The sequence below is a fragment of the Zeus faber genome (assembly GCF_960531495.2).
Source record: "Zeus faber genome assembly, chromosome: 21".
NCBI classification, from domain to species: Eukaryota; Metazoa; Chordata; class Actinopteri; order Zeiformes; family Zeidae; genus Zeus; species Zeus faber.
In genome coordinates, this window is record NC_137208.1 from 12,055,987 (window position 1) to 12,075,500 (window position 19,514).

Sequence of the window (19,514 nt, forward strand, 5' to 3'; positions counted from 1 at the left end):
TAAACAAACCCGATTGGATTGCCCTTCATTCGCCTTCTTTTGCTTTTTATATTAATTTCGAAAATATTAAAAATAAATTGCAGCTTTGGATCCGACCGGTGCTGAAACAACATCGAGGGCCGATAGGTCGATGACCGATCCGAGACCAAACAAACACGCCGGAGGGGTCCCCGGCGGGAGCGAGTCCTCCAAAATGAGCCTGCGCTGGAGTCGGGGCTACAGCCTTGCAGACGTAGGACTCAGAACCAGAGAGAACATCCACGACAGAACAAAGATAAATCCATATTTTTATTCCATTCATTCATCCTCCACCCCGACTCTGAACCAAGCCGGGACAGTTACCGACCATAACTTCTCAGATTATCGATAGAAAACAAACAAGAAAACCAAAACACCGGCTTTACGACGCTTGGGGAATATCTGATGGCTACGACATGTGGCGCAGAGCTCCTAAATCTTCCTTCCATCCCCCCCCCCCCCCCGCGGGCCCCAAGGCAGGTGCATGAGGTACAGAGAGAGAGAGAGCGTGTGTGTGTGTGTGTGTGTGTGTGTGTGTGTGAGCTCGCGCTCTCCGCTGTGGCAAAAAGGAAATTGGTGCGAAAGCGCTTCAGCCGCGGTCACCGCAGCGGCCGGCTCACGGAAAGACCGACCGCTGCAGGGCGGGATCTCCGGGGTCGGCCGCTTCGGATCCCTCACGTCGCAGGCGTGGAGACGGACCGGCGCGTTGACGTCGGCGCGATACCAGGCTGAAGTACGACATCCGGGGATATCTCCGGTACGAAAACCATCGAACGTCTCGCGTATCAAAGGGACACTTCTCAAACCTTGTGCTCTCCTGCCTCAGAGCCAACACCTTTATTCCATTCGGTGAAAGTGCGAGTAATGGATTGCGCCGGGACGTGGCGGATACTTAAAGTGGGACCGGTCCGGCCCTGGACCCCAAGGCTCCGATCGCCGGAGGAGACTCGACCACCCGCGGCGTTTTCTTTTTTTCGACCCCCCCCCCGCCACAGTGCCGTTGTGCAAAACAGCAAACCAGAGGCCAAAGGCTCACGTGTTTGACGTCCGTCAAAGTCAATGTTCCCGTCGGGGCGGATATCGACGACCGCCGGCGTGTGGACTAACAAGGAGCTGGGCTTTGGAGGAGTTCGAATTCCAAAAATTTGGAGGGCAAATTCCCGGATGAATGGAGAACATCTGAGAGGATTTGCTAATTATTTTTTGATTGTAATTGGATTTTAAAGACTATATGTCGTGGTTCAGAGCCTGTGTTTGGATTGGAGCTGTTCGGACGCCGCCGGGTCTTCTATGTACAATTAGATTTGCGTGTAGAGTATAAATCCTGGACTTTGGGCTCCTCCTGGCGCGGGTCGTCGGCCGGGATCATGTAACAGCTTTCGTTCGGGGAGACGTGCTGCGTGGCTCCCAGTGGCGCAGCGCCGGCATCAGATAAAAGAAGAGGAAACAAGACGAAAAAAAAAAAAAACAACAAAAAAAATAAAAAAAACACCACCAAGGACTCTCACAAAAGGAGTTTCTGCTAAAAGCTGAACACATCAACGACCACGCCGGTCCCGTCCATGCATTCGAGACACGCCGAAGTTGGTGCAACGGACGGAGGAGGTGCAAGATAAAGGTTCCCGAAAACAGCGCCCTGCTCCCGGAACAACTCTGTGATGGTTCCCAAAAAAACCACCGAGGAACAAGATCCTCGACGTCGCGTGTTACATTTTCAGCCGTTGGATGACAAAACCATCGATGAGACGTAAAACTTTTATACTTCACTGTGAACAAATGAAAAGTAAGAGCAGTTATAACTCAACCCCAATGAGAATATAAACAATGTTTTACAGTATATTGACGCTAAAAGGAACGTTCATTCTGGATCCTCAGGATATTTTTTTTTTGGAGATCTGAACTCATTGAATCCTCATTTAAACGCGACGATGGACGACGTGAGTCGTCCCACTGGGAAAAACAAAAACGAACATCGACTTTATACTGGATAAAAGGACCGTTGCTTTATCTTTATATAATCTATAGTCAAAGCGACATCAACCCGCCCACGGTCCTTCTATCCATCAGATATACTTTTCTTTTTTTTCTTTTTTTTTTTACAATATACACATCCGTCTATACAGATATCTGCCGAGACGAAATGGAACAAAACATCTGAAAATTACATTTACACCAGAAGCCAGAGGAAAATAAGACGGGCACAGAAGTTAAAAAGATAGCAGCAAATGACGTAAAGAACCAAAGGCAACTGAAACGAACGCTGCTTGAAATTCAACTTATCAAAGGACACTATGGCGTCATGTGGCACCAGAAACAACCTTGTAACTTTGTTGAGCTTTACTCCTGTATTTGTTGAATTGAAGTCGGATAAAGTTAGGATTCCAACCAAATAGCGGATTCCCTCAGAGGGCACGGAACATGGGTTAAGGCCGGTGCTGTTTCCTTAGTGAAAGAGAAGGTTCAGGGGAAGGAGTTTACCGTCTGAAGCCATGTTCCAAAATGTCCTTTTGCCCAAAAACGTAAAACATCTTGGCCTCCAAAAACGTCAACATCAAAGTTCTCTGAAAAGGTGCTTTTTTTGGGGGGGTGACCTGGAACGTGAAGGCTCCTTTTCAGAGTGGACTTTCGGGTAAATCCGGGGGTGGGGGGGGAACACACACGACATCTTTCCGCTCCCAACTTGTACATAAATTAAAAACAATCGGCCATTTTCAAAGAATATCAAACCATTAAACAGGGAGGGAGCGGAACAAGGAGGTGAAACCGCAGGAGGTCAGAGGAAGCTTGGCTCTTCGTAACATGTTGGGATGGTAGCCCGTAGGGTGCTTTCTGAATGTGTGTGTGCCTGCACGTGTGTGTGTGTGTGTGCGTGCGTGCGTGTGTGTGTGTGCGTGTGTGTATCAGCAGGTCTCCTCCAGGGCGTTGACGACTTGTTCCAGAATGTCCGGGCACCGGTCGGCGATTTGCTGCAGGACCTGGTTGGCGTACTCCTGTAGCTCCGCCCCTTCCCTCTCGCACAGCACTAACTCCGCCTCCAACTGGGAAACAGGGAGCGAGGGAGAGGAAGAAGAAAAAACAAACAGAAAGAAAAAACAAAAAAAACAAGAGGGTGGGAGAGGGAGGTTGAGGAGATTAGAACATGGGTCAAATACGATCGTCTTTATCAATCATGACCATAAAGTTGGTGAAACAGAGAGAGAGAGAGAGAGAGAGAGAGAGAGATTAGATGAAGGGAAAACTCCCCTCCTGTTCTGTAACGTTATGGAAGAGAACCCCAACACGCACACACACAGTCGCGTGCGCACACACGCGCACGCACACACACACACACACACACACACACACACACACACGCGCGCACACCCGCGCACGCTATCTGACATCGGAATATGCCACAATGTCGTTCTTTCTGCTGCTACAAAGTGGAACATTTTGCGCCGATGTTATTTTCTTTGGCAGCCGCCTGGGCCGAGACGTCAGCGCCAACCGAGCTAACGACCAATGCATCTGTATCAATACCGCCGGCGCTCCGACTGCCCCGCAACACGAACCCCGCTCCCGCGTACGCTGCGCCCGGCGCGACCCCGGGCGGAGGTGGGGGCGCGCGGCCGGAGGGCGCTCCTTTTGTGCCAGAGGACGCAAGCCCCCCCGGGCAGCGCCCAGAGGAAGCCCCAGATTCGTGGCGTACAGACGTGAGTCACGGGTCCGCGTGGTGACACGGGGGGGGGGGGCGCGACCACGCACCCGAGAGACGAACGTCGCCTGTGAGGAAGGCCGCCGCTCTTACAGATACACCAGGGGGGGGGGGGCGCTCCCGCGGACGCCGACGAGGCCTCGCGTTTGACTAAATCACAATCTTCGTCCGGACCAACCGAAACGGCCTTTTCTCAGCCACGGTTTGAAATAGTCTCCGACTCGGCCCTAATCTGGCTTTAAAGAATCTGAGTTCCAGAAGGAAGATTAGCGATAACCCGACTCGTAGTGAAGGCTGCAATTGAACCTGTCGGGAGGGCAGGTTCATTTTCGGATTAATGGACGCGGGCCTCCAAGTCGACCTGGACAAAAGAGGAAATGGATGATATGGACTGAGACCCGACGGAAGGAGGCGGCTAGCCCTTCATTACCTGACGGAGAAGGTTTCCGTATGGAGTCTCTGTTCCCACATGATGAATGTTATGGATACAGTACTTAATGGGTTGTGGTCAGTACGCTATTGTGGCGGACCAAGGGGCGTGGTTATGCTGCAGCGCGGCTTCCTTCCCGTGGCCGCCCAGTCCGTCCCGAATGGTTTGTCCGTCTCGTAGCAGGGGATCGGTGGACGGGGCCGAGCGGGGAGCCCTGCCGCGGCACCAGGGCGCGCGAGAGCCCCGCGTTCCCTCCTGCGTCCCGATGACGACGCTTCCTGTGATTGTTTATCGCTTTGGCCGGTCAGCCAGGAAAAGCCCAGGTGTCCATCGTAAACGCACGCGCACCAGGCTGCGTTGAAGCGGTCGCCGCTCTCCACCTCCTCCCCAGCACCCTCTGAGAAGCGGCCCCCGCGGCCACGGCCGTGTCCGGTGCCGGTGCCACCGTTTGGACAATCTGTCGGCAACGGACGTGCAATCCGAAGCGGGTTTTTTTGTAATTTTTTTTTTCCCGGCTCACGGAGAGACCAGCTCTTCACTTCCCGTCTCCCCGCCCCTCCCGGACGGCTCTTCCCTCCGCCGGCTGAGAGGGGACAGAGCCCCCGTCCCGGTGGTTTTTAATGCTAGATTATGAGGTGAAGGAACAAATGAGGTATGATCCGTATAGAGTGACTCTGGTGCTTGGACTCATCCGCTGCTGCACCGACAGATGTGGAGGCCTTGGATCAGAGTAGGGAACAAGGATCATTTCAGGGCAATTATTTGGAATAATATCGCGATTAGATTTGTGATTATTTTTCTAAAGGAAACGCCAAATAAAGGAGAAATCGAGTGGCTGAGAAGAAGTATTAGAGGAATCTCCTTTTTAGTCAGAGAGTTTTGATCATTTACGTGTTTGTCTCTTGCAACTTATTATATTCTGTAGGGCGGCGGTTCTCAACGTGGGGTCCGGGAGACGATGGCACCAGTTCTAGTTTCACTGTTATTTCCCTAACTATAGTATAGACAGGTACAGAAGTTTGGCCAAAATGACACCGAACAATAAAAATCTCCTCGAATGGGGGTCCCAGAGACAAACTCATATGAAATGGGTCCACGGCCCAATGTGTGTCAGTTCGAGGGTCCTTGATGTGAAAAAGATGGAGAATCACTGCTGTAGAGTTCTGCCATTTAGAATAACACAGTGACTATCAAAAAAATACAGAAGTAGAAAATCCAGGGGAGATGGTGGTGCAGTGTAAGTGTGGGTCTGTGAGCGTACAAGTGAGTGGCTTCTCTTTTTGTTTGCGCGTGTAATGCCCCTTTAAAGTTTTACATTAATCTCTGAGAGAACACCGCCGCAAAGATAAGGTTGAAGACGACGGAGAAGAGATAAAGGCAAACCCGGTGATTGCCCCCCCCCCCCCCCCAGCCCGGACGCTCCGGTCCACGAAGCCTCCGGCTACGGCAGCCAAACACACCCGGGGGAGGATTTGGAAACGCAAGACCGAGAAAAAAAAGGACAAGATGGCAGCCGAGCCCTGGCCTCATTTCCAATGAGGGAGCGCGTCCGTGGAGCTCTGCTTGGGCTGATAATGAGCATGTGACACCACACATTGGGCGGTTACGTGTTATGGAAGTCGGGACGTTGTGTCAGAGGCTCGACAGAGGGATGTATTTTTACAAGTACAAAGGAAGTGCAGAGGGATGGAAAGCAGAAATTTAAATGATAACAAAGCTGATGCCTTTAGCCAAATTGAAATAGATAGGGTTGCCGTGGCGACGCAGCCGGACAACAAAATACACGCATAGAGACGCCCAGTTCCAGTCGACGGGTAAATACACAAGATACTTTCCTGCATCGAGGAGGTACGTAATTCACGAAGGCACTACAAGGAGGGACGGAAAAGACTGAAAAGAGAGAAGAGAGAGAGAGCGAGAAGGAGAGAGAGTGAAAGAGAGGGAGGCAGAGAGAGAGAGAGAGAGAGAGAGAGCGTCCTATTGGTGTGAGTATGTTGCTCAGGATTTTTACTGCAGCCATTAAAGTTCCATTATCCTGATGGATCATTATCTGCCTTATCAGGACACACACACACACACACACACACACACACACACTGATGCACAAACACAAATCATATATTTGTGCGCAGTAGGAACCACGCACACACTGTGCGGGTCAGATAAACAAAGTTAGAAAACCCTGAAGTAATCAGCAAGACGTGTGGTTGTGTGTAGCGTGTGTGTGTGTGTGTGTGTGTGTGTGTGTGTGTGTGTGTGTGTGTGTGTGTGTGTGTGTGTGTGTGTGTGTGTGTGTGTGTGTGTGCGTGTGTGCGTGTGTGCGTGCGTGCGTGCGTGCGTGCGTGCGTGCGTGCGTGCGTGCGTGCGTGCGTGCGTGCGTGCGTGCGTGCGTGCGTGCGTGCGTTGACCCCTTGACACGTGTTGAAGGGCATGAACCTCTTTGCGGAGGAATGCTAATGTTTTTCAAAGGAACCATAACTCAGCAGAGACTGATAGAAGCAGAAAGGTTAAAAGAGAAGAGAGAGAGAGAGAGAGAGAGAGAGAGAGAGAGAGAGAGAGAGAGAGAGGGAGGAAGGAAGGAAGGAATGGAAAGAAGGAACCGTAGGATGAGGAAACAGAGAAGGGCAAAGAGAGATGGAGAGAAGGAGAGAACGCCAGATAGAGGGAGAGCGCATGACAAAGAGAATATATAATTCGACCGCACAGTGCATTAACCCACTCCTGAATAGGTCACCTTATCAGCCCCAATTTTTTTTTTTTTTTTTTTTTTTTTTTTGTAATTTACAGAATATTCTGCGGGCAGAGTTGCGTATTTATCAGAGAAAAATACTTATTTTCCATTCCTCAGAGCCCACGACGTCTAATCTCACTTTAAGTGGTTTGGGGGGAAATTACAGACTATAAATCAGATTTGGTACAATTACGTGTCTCAATAAATCAGGTCTGACACAAAAAATGTCCTTCCCAAGAAAAGAAGGGGTCACATGTCCAAAATGAAACATTATCTTTTGTATCCGTGGAAGCCGAACCAACCGTAAACTAGCGAGATAACATTTTGTGGGGGGGACCTTCCCGGGAAGTGTCAGGTGGTTTTGTTTTCAATCCGTTGTAACGTGCCTCACGTATCGGCCGTCTGAGGCCTCCTCCCAGATTGCGCAGAAATGTTTTTTAAACGATCGCTCCCTCCCAGCCGCGCCGAACGGAAGAGTTTGACGGACAAGGAAGACAGAGGAACAGTGATAACAATCCTTTTTAGTGTGCCCCCCCTCCTCCCCTACCCCATGGTACGATCCAGCGCCCATTATTGGTGGAGACAGAATATTCCATCAACAGGAAAGATATTTACGCACAAAATAGATACAGTCAATCGATTAGCGTGGAAAAAAAGACGGGGGCGATTGAGGATCCGCGGCCGCGCTGCTAAAGCCGTTCGTGCGAGCTTTTGATGAGGACGTAAGACAAGGGGGTGAAAATTGATACGCGGGCGGAAAGTGGTTTCAAATTGTTTGCAGCTAGTATTATTGAGAGAGAGAGAAAAAAAAAGGAAAAACATGTTCAAGGGAAGTAAAGATTAAATCTCTGGTGCTTTAAAAACGGCTCCAGAACACTTAATAACAGAGCCATTAAGAAACACAACCCTAAAATCAGTGAGTTATAACAGGCCTATATGGACTATAAAAATCACTCTGTTTCTGTCCGTCTCCGAGTTAAAACCATTGAGCTCTAATGGGCCTATGTAGACTGCATTACAAGTTGGCTGACTCCACTGTGCCTGCTCCAACGGATCTGGAGCCCAGAGCCCTGTGTGCGTGCGTGCCTGCGTGCATTCGTCCATGTGTGCCTGTAGGAGCCCATAAAAGTGTGTGCGCCAGCGCCGTGCGATGCGCGGCAGGGCTTTTTTTTTTTTTTTTTCCGAGGGGGCGCAGCTAACGGTGCCGGCTAACAAGCTGCAGTGGGAATAGTGCTGACCTTGAGGTATGAGGACATGTACTGTACCTAGAAGTGCCCCCCGAGGAACGCCCGGTTACCCGGCGCCTTCACCTACCCACCGCCGAGGAGCGAGAGGAGGGATCTGCGGGCCACAGGCGGACGAACGCCAGATCAGGACCGGGAGCTTGACCAGACGGCCTGACTAGGGCGGTATCCACGTTGACGGGAAGGACGGGACAGAGCGACGCATACGGGCTTTAAAAAAACTGAGAGCTGCCCAGTGACAAGAAACACGGTCCCGATCCGGTGGCAACCGAGCAGCTTCGCTGGAGGTGCCTTGCTCAAGGGCGTTTTGAATAATGGCGAGAGGTCGGGTGTGTGAGTTATTCTCTCTGCCTTGACTTTCCAGCAGCTCTGGCGATGAGCACGTCGCAGTTGGATGAATCATTCAACGTTCGGAGCCCCGTACTGTCCCCGCTCGCCCTAATGATGCAGGCTAACAAGCCTCCGAGAGTAACTACAACGTACTAAATTATAAGTGCCTGCGCATGCGTGCAAGCACATACGCGTGTGCATGTAGCGTTGTGTGTACCTTGTGGTTTCCAAGGCAATAAAGCCACAGTGGGAAGGGGAGTCACAGACGATATAAAACAGGGACTCGAACATGAAACTGCCCCTCCAGGAGCCACTTTACAAGGCCGGACCTCCAGCGTTAAGGGCCGAGGCCGACACAGCGCAGCAACGTGTTCCTTCAAGCCCCGCTAAATGGGGCGGAGGACAGTTCATCCCGGACCAATCCGTGGCGTAAATAAATAAACAGACAAACAAACAAATAAATAAATAAAAATAGAAATAGAAAAGAAATACAAATTGCGAATGACACAAATACATCCCAAAAAGAGTGCTTTTAAAAATGGGACAGGAAAGAGGCACCGCACATCTACATGAGGACATAGGCGGCCATTTGTCCTAGTCTCCCGTGGTATGTTTACTTCATATATTTGCTGCTACTGAAATGAAAAAGGATTTAGGGAAAAAACTCTGTTAATGCTAAAATACAAAAAGAAAGACGAAAAAAATCCACGTAGACCGAAAAGAAAGGATGTTGGGAGCCGCGAACGTGCGGAGAGCGACAGAGATTCGAACGGATATTTGAATTAAAACCCGAAATGTTGCCGGCCTGCTTTCAGATAACCATGAAAACCAGCGCACAGTGGCGCGGCTTATTCCTGTCCTTATTTGGACAGGAAGAAGCCGCGGTGGTTCTGGTATTTGGCACTAATCGGGACAGGTGGAAACCTTTTTTTTTTTTTTTTTTTTGCGTCGTTGCATTTTCTGAATCTTTTTTTTTTTTCAAGAAAGCCGCTCTGGAAATCTCAACCTTTGCTCTTTCTGATGCGCTGAGTGACGGGAAACAGGCCATTAACTGATCTGTTTCCCAAGATACTCAGTGTGTGTGTGCGTGTGTGTGTGCGCGCGCCTCCGCGTGTGTGTGTGTGTGTGTGTCTGTGTGTGTGTGTGTGTGTGGCCTTCAGATTTTTGCCAGCCGTCCCAGAACGCAAGGTGGAGAAGAAGAAAGAAAGGAGGAAGGAAACAAAGAGAAAGAAAGAAAGAAAGAAAGAAAGAAAGAAAGAAAGAAAGGAACAAAGAAGACAAGAGGGGAAGACCAGAGCGGGAGCGCAGAGAAGAGAGAGAGAGAGAGAGAGAAGCCGGACGGAGAGAGAATGAGCGAGACCACAGAGGGGAGGGAAGAGGAAAAGAGGGCAACACCCGGACGCGAGGACACGGGAGACAACGAAGGGAAAACGAACGAGAGGCGAGGAGAGGAGCGGAAAATGGAGGCGAGGAAACCGGGAACAAGGCGTTCCGCCTGCAAAGCGAGACAGGTGAAGAAGGAGGCGGGCGGGCGGGCGAGCGACAGAGGAGAACGAGAAAGAGGCACGGCTGTAGAGAGCGGAGCTGGGGAAGTCATTAAGACCTGATTCAATAAATCTGAATAAAAAAACGCTTTTCTGCAGGGGACAGCAATTTGCTGTGTGTGTGTGTGTGTGTGTGTGTGTGTGTGTGTGTGTGTGTGTGTGTGTGTGTGTGTGTGTGAGTGATGGTGTGTTTGTTTAGCTCCATAATGGGCAATGAGGGTTTGAATTGTCTGTTTTTCTTTCTCTTTACATGAGCGCGTGCGAGCGTGTTTGTTGCCGAGGGAAACGGGCGCGTGTGTGTAAGCAGTCACTGTGCGTGCATCCATCTCACGTGCAAGTACGCCTCACAAGGGGTACGCATCCATCTTGTGTGTGTGTGTGTGTGTGTGTGTGTGTGTGTGTGTGTGTTTGTGTTTGTGTGTGTGTGTGCGCTGCGCTGCGCGTGCGGCCCTCTAATGGCCGCTGAGGACCTCGGAGTTGTATTTACACAGAAAACAATCAGGCTTGGAGGAGGAAGCGGAGCTGCCTAATGAAAGCCCAGAGACAGCAGACCACAGCACCACCGAACCCCTTCACCTCTCCCATCCCCTCCTCGTCTCCTCCCACTTCGACCCCTCTCTCCGTTTCGTTCCGCCCTCCCTCTCCCGATCCCTTCCCCCCGTGCTCCGGCCGCCGCCGTCGAGAGGGAAAAAAACAAAACAAACAAAAAAAAAGGCGCATCTCCCGAAACAAGGCGTTGATTCAGTACGTGTGTGGATTCCGTCGACAAATCGGCAGAAAGGCACACGACAGGGCCGGGGGGGCTGGTGCGGCGGTGCTCACGCCCCACGTCCAGCGCTCCCCCAGCGCACGACCACGACGGCAGAGCGGAGCGAAGCCGCTGAAGTCAGCCTCTCCTCTGAGCGGCAGCCGCGGAGGAGGCACTCGAGAAATATTGGGGTTCGGTGTCTTGCGCCACGCCCCGGCCTCTCCGGGAAAGGAGACGGATGAGAAGCGGCGGGGCGAAAGGAAGCGCCGCGATCCACTCCCGCCTTCAGGGCCCTTCTCCCTCTCTACGTTTTTACGATCCCCGGTTTGGCGGTGCCGACGGAGGAGAGCGCAACCTCGTCCCGTCTCTCGTTATTTGTTTCCTCGGTTTCTTCCCTCTCGATTGTCGACAGTCTCGACGGCTTCTTCCCACTTCATTCGACTCTCCGTCGTTGGTTTCCTTCCAACTGCGAGGGATGAAAAACATCCAACCTCGACGCCCGTGTCGGGAGATAGGGAACTTCTCCAAACAGCGCGGAAGACGCGGCGGTGGAGAAACAGGACATAGACAGGAAGGCAATCGCGCAGACATACCGCTGTCTGACGCTATCAGGGATCTCAGAGTAATTCCCGGCTTTTTTATATCACTGGCAATGATTAACCCCCACCCGACACGCGCGCGCACACACACGCACAGTGTTACTATAACAATGATTCCAGGCAGTCCCTCTCTGTTCCACGGCTTTATCAGCAGTGAGGTTCCACAGAGAGACAGAAAGACGGACTGTCAGACAAGCACATACTCTAGACTAGCCTATCAGCCCTACTGTAATAACTCCGGCTGGCTTTATCAGCCTGGGTGTTTGGGCTCCAACCCCTCCCCTTCCTCTCTTTGTACCCCCTGTCAATCACAATTCACCCAATCGCTGACCTCGGGAATCCTGAGCCCCCCGCCCCCCATAATCAATCTTTGCCAGTTATTCTTCCCTAAAATAAATATGAGCACACACCCCCACTGCACACAAACACACACGGACGCAAGCGCGCGCACACACACACACACACACACACACACACACACACACACACACACACACACACACACACACACACACACACACACACACACACACACACACACACACACACACACTATTGCAGTGTAGCCTGCCAGTGTATGTGCCATAGGGCATCAGGGCATGGAGCTGGAAAAACAGTGATTAGGTGAACCCACAGTGCCGCAGCTCAAAGCCAGCGGTATCGTTTTCTGTGCGCGCTGTTACGGTCACCATTAAAGGTGCAATCAGTCATTTATCAATCGCGTGCAGTCAAGTGGTTTTGTTATCGTATACATTAAAAACACAGCAGCAGAGGCTTGCACCCTGGCTACCCTCCAGGAAATTTGAGAATATGCGGACAGAATTTCCTAAAATGAAGACAATGTGATACAGACACACACGTATTGACATATATCATCACTATATACCACAATAAAAACACAAGATTTTTAAGATTCTCTTTGACTATTCCTCGCCCTCGCATCAAATATAGTCAAAAACCTTCTTCTTGAATCTAACTAGTACCCCGGACAGCGGTGGCACTGACCGCGGCCGTGCGGCCCTCTGCTCTGCTGCGGTGGATGGTTTTCCAATATGGCGAGATGCGATAGACAATGCGATCAGATCTCAATGCGGACTCAACGCGAATGGAGACGAATATTAATAGCAGGTGTCAAATAAATCACATGTAACTACAGTACAATCCTGATATGAGACGGACGATCGCGTCACGTGTAAAGGGGCCAAGGGTCTAAGATGCCAAAAGCTTCCCTGGATTAGTGAATTCCCAGCAGCCCTTGCTTCACACACACACACGTATCGAACACATACGGAGGATGGTCGAGGCGATCTCCACTCACAGAGCACGTTGGGAGTCTCCATATTGGAATTTCCGATGAAGCAGTTGTCGCAACACTATCGCATACTATCCTTGAAAACACACCAACTGGACCAATGCCGTAATCTGATCGCTCCCTGATTATTGAACTTTTATCTGCCTCAGGTCAGAACATTTCAGCGAGGTGACTCATTTCTGAAGCGATTTAATCACTTCAACTGTCCGAGATCCAACCCTGACGTACTCACCCCGGGTCAAAACAATCAGCGCTCTCTCTCTCTCTCTCTCTCCCTCACCAATTCTCAGGAAAGTGCTTTTCATTCTTTTTTTTTTAACTTAAATTTGCGGTGGTGAGTGTGTGTGTGTGTGTGTGTGTGTGTGTGTGTGTGTGTGTGTGTGTGTCTGTGTCTCTGATGGGTCTTACGCGTATAAGTGGTCCATCTGTCCCATTTCTCGATAAATGGACATGGCTGAATTCTCAGTACGTGTGTGAGATCTTTCCCGATAAAACATCTCCTCAACCGTGTCCAGCCAAGTGTCTCAGAGTTGGTCCCCGTCGCACAGGAAACTGCTTTTCGAGGCGAAACAATCGGAGCGGTTCCAACCCGGGGCATTCTCCTCCGCCACAATCGCGACAACAATAGTGGACGTCGCGCTGTGAGTTTCGCGCCGCCGCTTGTGTTTGACTTGGCTTCAAACGAGACACTGATCACGCGCTCCAGGCGGATTTATTTGACCTGACGGAGCCTCGCAAAGCGGACTCTGAGTCCGTCAAATAATTATGAATTCATAACATGTCATTAAGTTTCCCATTTCACATTTGTAAACACATGCACGGACGTACACACACACACACACACACACACACACACACAGACACACACACACCAAGCTAAGCATTATACAATTTTCAGTGTCTTTCCACTCCAGGTCAGAAATGAAGAAAAAGAAAAACAGTTAGTTGCCTGTGTGTGTGCGTGTGTGTGTGCATGTGTGTGTGTGTGCATGTGTGCGCATGTGTGTGTGCGCGCGCGCGTGTGGGTGTGCGTGTGTGGATGCGTGTATGGGTGTGGGTGTGTGTGTGCCTGTTAGGAACCTGATGCCAGTTCTTTTCAGCGCTCATTAGAGTCGTCATTGAGCCATAAAGGTTATTATTATGACTATGGCACAGAAAACAGTGCCTTTCAGTGAAACCTCACTACTGGAACCAGCGCTACTTTTTGTAGTTCAGCTGAGGTTAAAGACAGACACGGAAACAAACACACAAATTCTACAAACTTAAAAAAAAAAAAGGGGGGGGGGGGGGGGGGGGTTGGAAGTTCTCTTTGTACTGAAATCAATACTGCTTTAGTTATTTAACAGATGTTCATTTGCATAACAGAGAGACGAAGGATAAAGATAAAAGGCATACCTTTAAAAAATTGAGGTCAACTGATTTCCTTTCGTTTTTAAACTGTTAATTAGAAGAAGAAAAAAAAAACAACACACTCTTAAAGGGAAACTCCGGTATTTTTCTTTCTCTTGGGAGTCACTGGGAGTCCATCGGAGTGATCGGTGTCAGAATCTCTCAAAATGATGCAGTACTGAGAGAATAGCTTCGGTACCTTGCTACTTGTACTGCGAACGGTGTAATAACTACACTGGATCCAGCCTCATGGAACAATCTTTTTTTTCATTCGCGGGATCAAATTAGTCACGGCTTGTTTAATTTCTTCCACCGTCTGGATGCATATCGTTCCTTCTGTGGTGCACAAGAGAAGGCCAGTCACCGAATCTACCGTTGAATACCATTCTAAAGACCTACATGCGTTAAAGATCTATCTCCACATACAGTATCCAGGTGTGTGCGTGCATGGGAATAGATGCATTTCTGCGTATGCTGCACAGCGTCTACATGCTAGTGACTGCAAGAGGAGTTCACCCCAGTCACACTTAAGTGTCAGCAAGTGGAGATTGGCAAGTCTTGCAAATACCTCGGTGTCCATCTAGATAGTGAGCTGAACTGGAAGGAGAACGCCGATGTTTTATTCAAGAGGGACGAGCCCAGATTATTTTCCTTAAGAAGCTTAGCTCATCTGACGTGAGTAAGAAGCCACCACATGTTTTTTATCTTTCACCGTGTGCTTTGCCGGGGAAAGAATCGCGGCGCGTGGTAGAACCGGGATCGGGATGTAACCAGGATCAATAAGCCGATCCAAAAAGGCAGGATAGCCGTAATTTCACCAGTGAGGGAGATCGACGGGAGAGAGTGCCCTATGTCGGGAGGTAAAAACTCAATTTCCTTGTCATTCTTCGTTCCAACCCTCACCCTCGTGAACTTTGGGTGGTGACCGAAAAGAATAAGGTCTCGGAGGCAGGCGGCTCCCACGTGGGGTTACCAGGGTCAGCCTTCGAGGAGCTTGGTGATCCGGAAGGACCTCAGAGTAGAGCCGCTGCTCCGCCGCCTTCAGGGGAGCCAGTGGAGGTGGTTCGTGTTATCTCGCAAGGACGCCCCCCTGGTGTACCGGGCACAGCCAGATGGAGCCCCCCTGGGCCCACCTAGGAACTCTCAGCTGGCACAGGGACGCCTCAGAATCCCCCAGGAAGCGTGAGAGGAAGTTGCCGGGAAATGGGACCTCGGGGGGCGCTCTGCTAAAGCCTGCGGCATCCGTGACACGGACCCGGAAAAGCGACAAAAAAATGGATGGATGGATGGATGGGATCTCATGGCGCTTATCCACCGCATGAAACTGGGTCAACTCAACTCGACTCTACTCAATTTGGTACCAGGTACTTTGTTTCCCACTGCAGAGAGTACCCATAGCGACACCGCATGTAACAAGTATCATCCAACTGCAGCGCCGGAGACGCCATCTTCAACCCGACACAAACAGCAACAACGGAGGCTGAGGATGGGATGGCGTTCTCGATTCTTGGTGTGTGGCTTTTTTTGGTTTTCTTGTCGGCATCCTTTTTTTTTTTTCCAAGACCCAGAGGATGACAACAAGCGTATTTTAAACCTTACAAAAAAAAAAAAAAAAAAAAAATCTCCAGTCTCCGATCTCTCTGCTCAGCGAGCCCCCTGAGCGATCCCGCACGTCGCCCCCGCCCCCCCGTTCCCCATTTCTCCAAACAAAACCAATAATAACGGCGTTCTTTTTTTTCCATTTGTTTTTAAAATCGTAGATGTATTTATTTTCCTGAAATGAATGAAATAAATGAAACAAAAAAAAGCCCGGCGTGGGGAGACGTTCTCAGCCCCTGCTGTCACTCTCTCACCCATACACTGCAACAGTGACAGAGACGCGGTGACGATTGCCTCGCACCAATCGCTAGTTTCTTTCACCTGACATTTTGGAAGGCGGTTCCAAAATAGGTACCAGGTACTATCCACAACCTTTTGCCCGATGGAGAACCAAAAAGGCGAGTAGAGTGGAGTTGAGATGAGCCGGTCCCATGCGGTTGAAAGGTGCCGTCACGCGCTGCCTTCCATCGGTAGGTACATGATGGACTCCCAACGTTATGCAGCGGGCGGGTGCTTTTACCGCCGGCAATCACATTACCATCGCTTGTACTGTGTTGTGTTTTTTATTTGAACGCGCGGACGCACTGAATGGTTTGGTGCGCGCCGGCAAACGACTTTCCCTTGTGGGGATTGTATATTCACGCGTGTGCACATGTGTGTCGCCTGTGTTTTACACGCTATTTGAGTATGATCTTTACGGCTTAACAGAGTGGCAGGCATTTTAACGGAGCCAGGGAAAGACTTGTAAAAAACGCGCGCGCGCACCCGGCACATAGTGGAGGGGAAAGGCCGGGCTGGCACGCTGGAACACGTGATCCAGAGAGAATTTCTGCGAGCGACTTCGTGTGTGTGTGTGTGTGTGTGTGTCTGTTTGTGTGTGTGTTAAAGGGTTCAGTGACACATGATGAATAAAAATATGGACATGGTTGAAAGACTAGCGGTGAGTGTATGTACGGGTGTGTCTGTGTCATCGCCAGGTTTGGGGTTCAAAGCAGACGCATGGCACCAAGTAGCACAGCCCGACGATGGCTGGGTTAGGAGACAGCGAGAAAGAGAGGGGGGCAGAGAGAGACAGAGAGAGAGAGAGAGAGAGAGAGAGAGAGAGGTAAAGGTAGAGAAAGATCTGACTGATGATCTATACGGAATTAATAGACAATGCTTCCAAGAACCAAAATCCTTACACTACAAATCCACTAGTTACCCACCACTCCTTCCTTCCTCTCTCTCTCTCTCTCTCTCTCTCTCTCTACCTCTAAGGAGAGAAAAAGGAGGAGAACTGAACAGGGGAGCTGGAGGAGGAGGGACGGATGGCAGCGGCGACACGGGGAAGGACGGCGGAGAGGTTGGCAGGGAGGGAAAAAGAAACCAACGAGAACCTTGGGAGAAGAACACCTGACGCCAGGCGTAAAAGGTCAGTTTTAGAATCAAATCATTGTGCCTCCGCGTTGCACAGCGGAAACCGGGAGCAGTGGAAACGGTGATGGGTTTTTGACAGTATACAGTAATACTGTAAGTCCCGCTCACGAAAAAACAAAAAAACGAAAAAAAACAACAACAACGACAACAACGTAAAACCACGACTCCCCGATTTCCGCTGCCACAGGAGCTTTACGGTGAACAGGCGTCTTTTTCGCGACGACTAATTTGTGCGTTCTGCGCAACCTTGACGCGGAGCACAAAGTGAACTGTCTGACACACTGGCCTTAAACAGACATATCTTCTATATCTTTTTCCTGATATACAGTAAGGCATTCATTAGATCTATAGGAAAATACTTTGCCCTAACCGCACTTTCTGTCACATAGCCCCGTGTGTGTGTGTATGTGTGTGTGTGTGTGTGTGTGTGTGTGTGTGTGTGTGTGTGTAAATGTGTGTGTGTGTGTGGGTCTTGCCCACGCACAAGTGGGCATCTTAAGTTACCTTTCTTCAATGTATACCACATGTAGCAGTCGTGTATTGCCTGATATGTTTTCAATATGGAGGGAGAGAGAGAGAGAGCGAAAGAGAGAGAGAGAGCAAAAGGTATAGAGAAAACGGGGCAACCTGTGGTAGAACGACACAGTGCGAGAGGAGCGACAAAGAGAGAGAGAGAGAGAGAGAGAGAGAGAGAGAGAGAGAGGGAGAGAGAGAGCTCCTCAGAAATGTTTTAGATTTAATAACGCTCCACCATATATTCAATATTTGAAAACACAGCCGGTTGCCATGCCAACCCGGCTAAATCAAGGCGAGCAGGTCAGCCTTGGGGAGGAATCGAGAAAAAAACAGAGAACGGGAGGAGAGGACAGAAGTGGCGAGAAGAGGAGAGAGGAGAGGAAATGACAGGGAATTGTGAAAGGCGGCGGGGAACGCGACGGTATGAAGTAAAAGGCCGCGTAGGACGGACGCAGGGATGGAGGGAGGGAGGGGAGCGGCAGGATCAGCGGAGGGAGAGGAGCGAGGAGATGAAGGGCGGCGGCGCTCCACCCTCCTTCAATCTCACTTCCTCCAACTTTCCACTCGGGCTCCTCTCCTCCCGCTAATTTCTCTTTTCCGTTTCTTCCTCGCTCCCCTCCGCCGCGCGCCCTCCCCTCGCGCCGGGTTGACAACGAACCGTCTTGACACAGTAAAATAAACACTCTCCTCCCCGCGCCCCCTCCTCCATACATTAAACACCCCTCCACCCCACCCCACCCCACCCGGCCTCCTCCTCCTCTGCTAAAAGCTTAAGCCAAGCTACTAAGTCAAATTTCTCCCTGAAAGAAAACGTCTCGGTTTGTATTGTTCGCCGGCCAAGCGCCTGTCGTCAAGTGAACCCCCATAAAAAAATCTTTCCTTAATTACGTCAAAGACAGCGCCAGAGCGTTGCCCGGCCAGCCATTGTGCTCTCCTCCCCACGTAGACCCCGACGGGGCGAGATCACACGTCCGCCGACCAGGGAGGCAAACCGGGCTGCTTTTACAGTATCTATGCTCCCGGCTTGATAAATATTGTGATTTTTTTTTTAAGTCCCCGTAAAAGTGATTTTCTTTTTTTTTTTTGGATCATTCATATTTGGGCCGGGCGGTTAATAACACATCTTTTCTGTGGCGTGGCAAACTCAGAACACATATTTATTGTTGCTTTACAGGGAGTTTAAATATTGTGGTCTTGTGTGTAATGCAATTCGTTATTACATTTTTTTTTTTTTAAATGTTGACACAGATGTTTTGATACTCGTCTATACAGAGGAGGTTTTGCGGAGCTCCTCTTTCCTCATAAAACTGTGAAATGTGAAGTCCCCGCCGCACTGAAGGTCGAAAGCGCCCGGGGCGCGTTGATACAGTACAAACCTGCTTGAGTTGTCGTTCACTGTACGCCATCTTGAAACGGCCGCATTTTTGGGCCGGACAAAAATCGATTTATCCGAGTCAAAATTTAGCCGACTCACGATTCGATTTGGCGATGGCGGCAAAGGCGAAATGTCCAGCGAAACGTACCCTTTGTCATTTCCCCACCCCTAAATCTCACACGAGGCGGAGTCTTTTTCTTATCACACGCAAGAGCACAAAAAAAAAAACGAACAAAAAGAGGAAGGCCGCCCACCTGTTCGTGCGTCATGTCGTAGAGCTGCGTCTCCCAGGAGGCGGGGTCGGAGCGGTGATAGGCCGGGGGCGGAGCAAAGTCCTGCAGGATGACGGGGTCCCGTTCCTGACACAGGGAGGTGAGGTGACCGATGTAGAGCTTGAGCTTACTGCGATTCTGACTCAGGTCCAGGAGAGGAGGGACGATCTGATCGGAGGGGGGAGGGGAAAAAAAAGCAAAAAATGACCTCAGACCACGTCACACACACGGTGGAGACGCCGTTTGGAGGCGTCTGTCCGCCCCTTAGAATGATCAATCCATCAGCCGACCGCCTTA

General features: G+C 50.4%; 1 protein-coding gene across 1 annotated transcript in view; it reads right to left on the reverse strand.

Moving 5' to 3' along the window:
• Nucleotides 1–488: 488 nt before the first annotated feature.
• Nucleotides 489–19,514, reverse strand: part of LOC307246533 (ELKS/Rab6-interacting/CAST family member 1-like) — a 137,792-nt gene continuing 118,766 nt past the window's right edge. Inside the window, exons 20-21 of the mRNA XM_080022475.1 lie at nt 19,200–19,385; nt 489–3,056 (exon numbers count right to left, since the gene is read on the reverse strand). Coding sequence (XP_079878601.1) covers nt 2,919–3,056; nt 19,200–19,385 — 324 coding nt within the window. The 3' untranslated portion in view covers nt 489–2,918. The remainder of the gene's footprint in view (nt 3,057–19,199; nt 19,386–19,514) is intronic.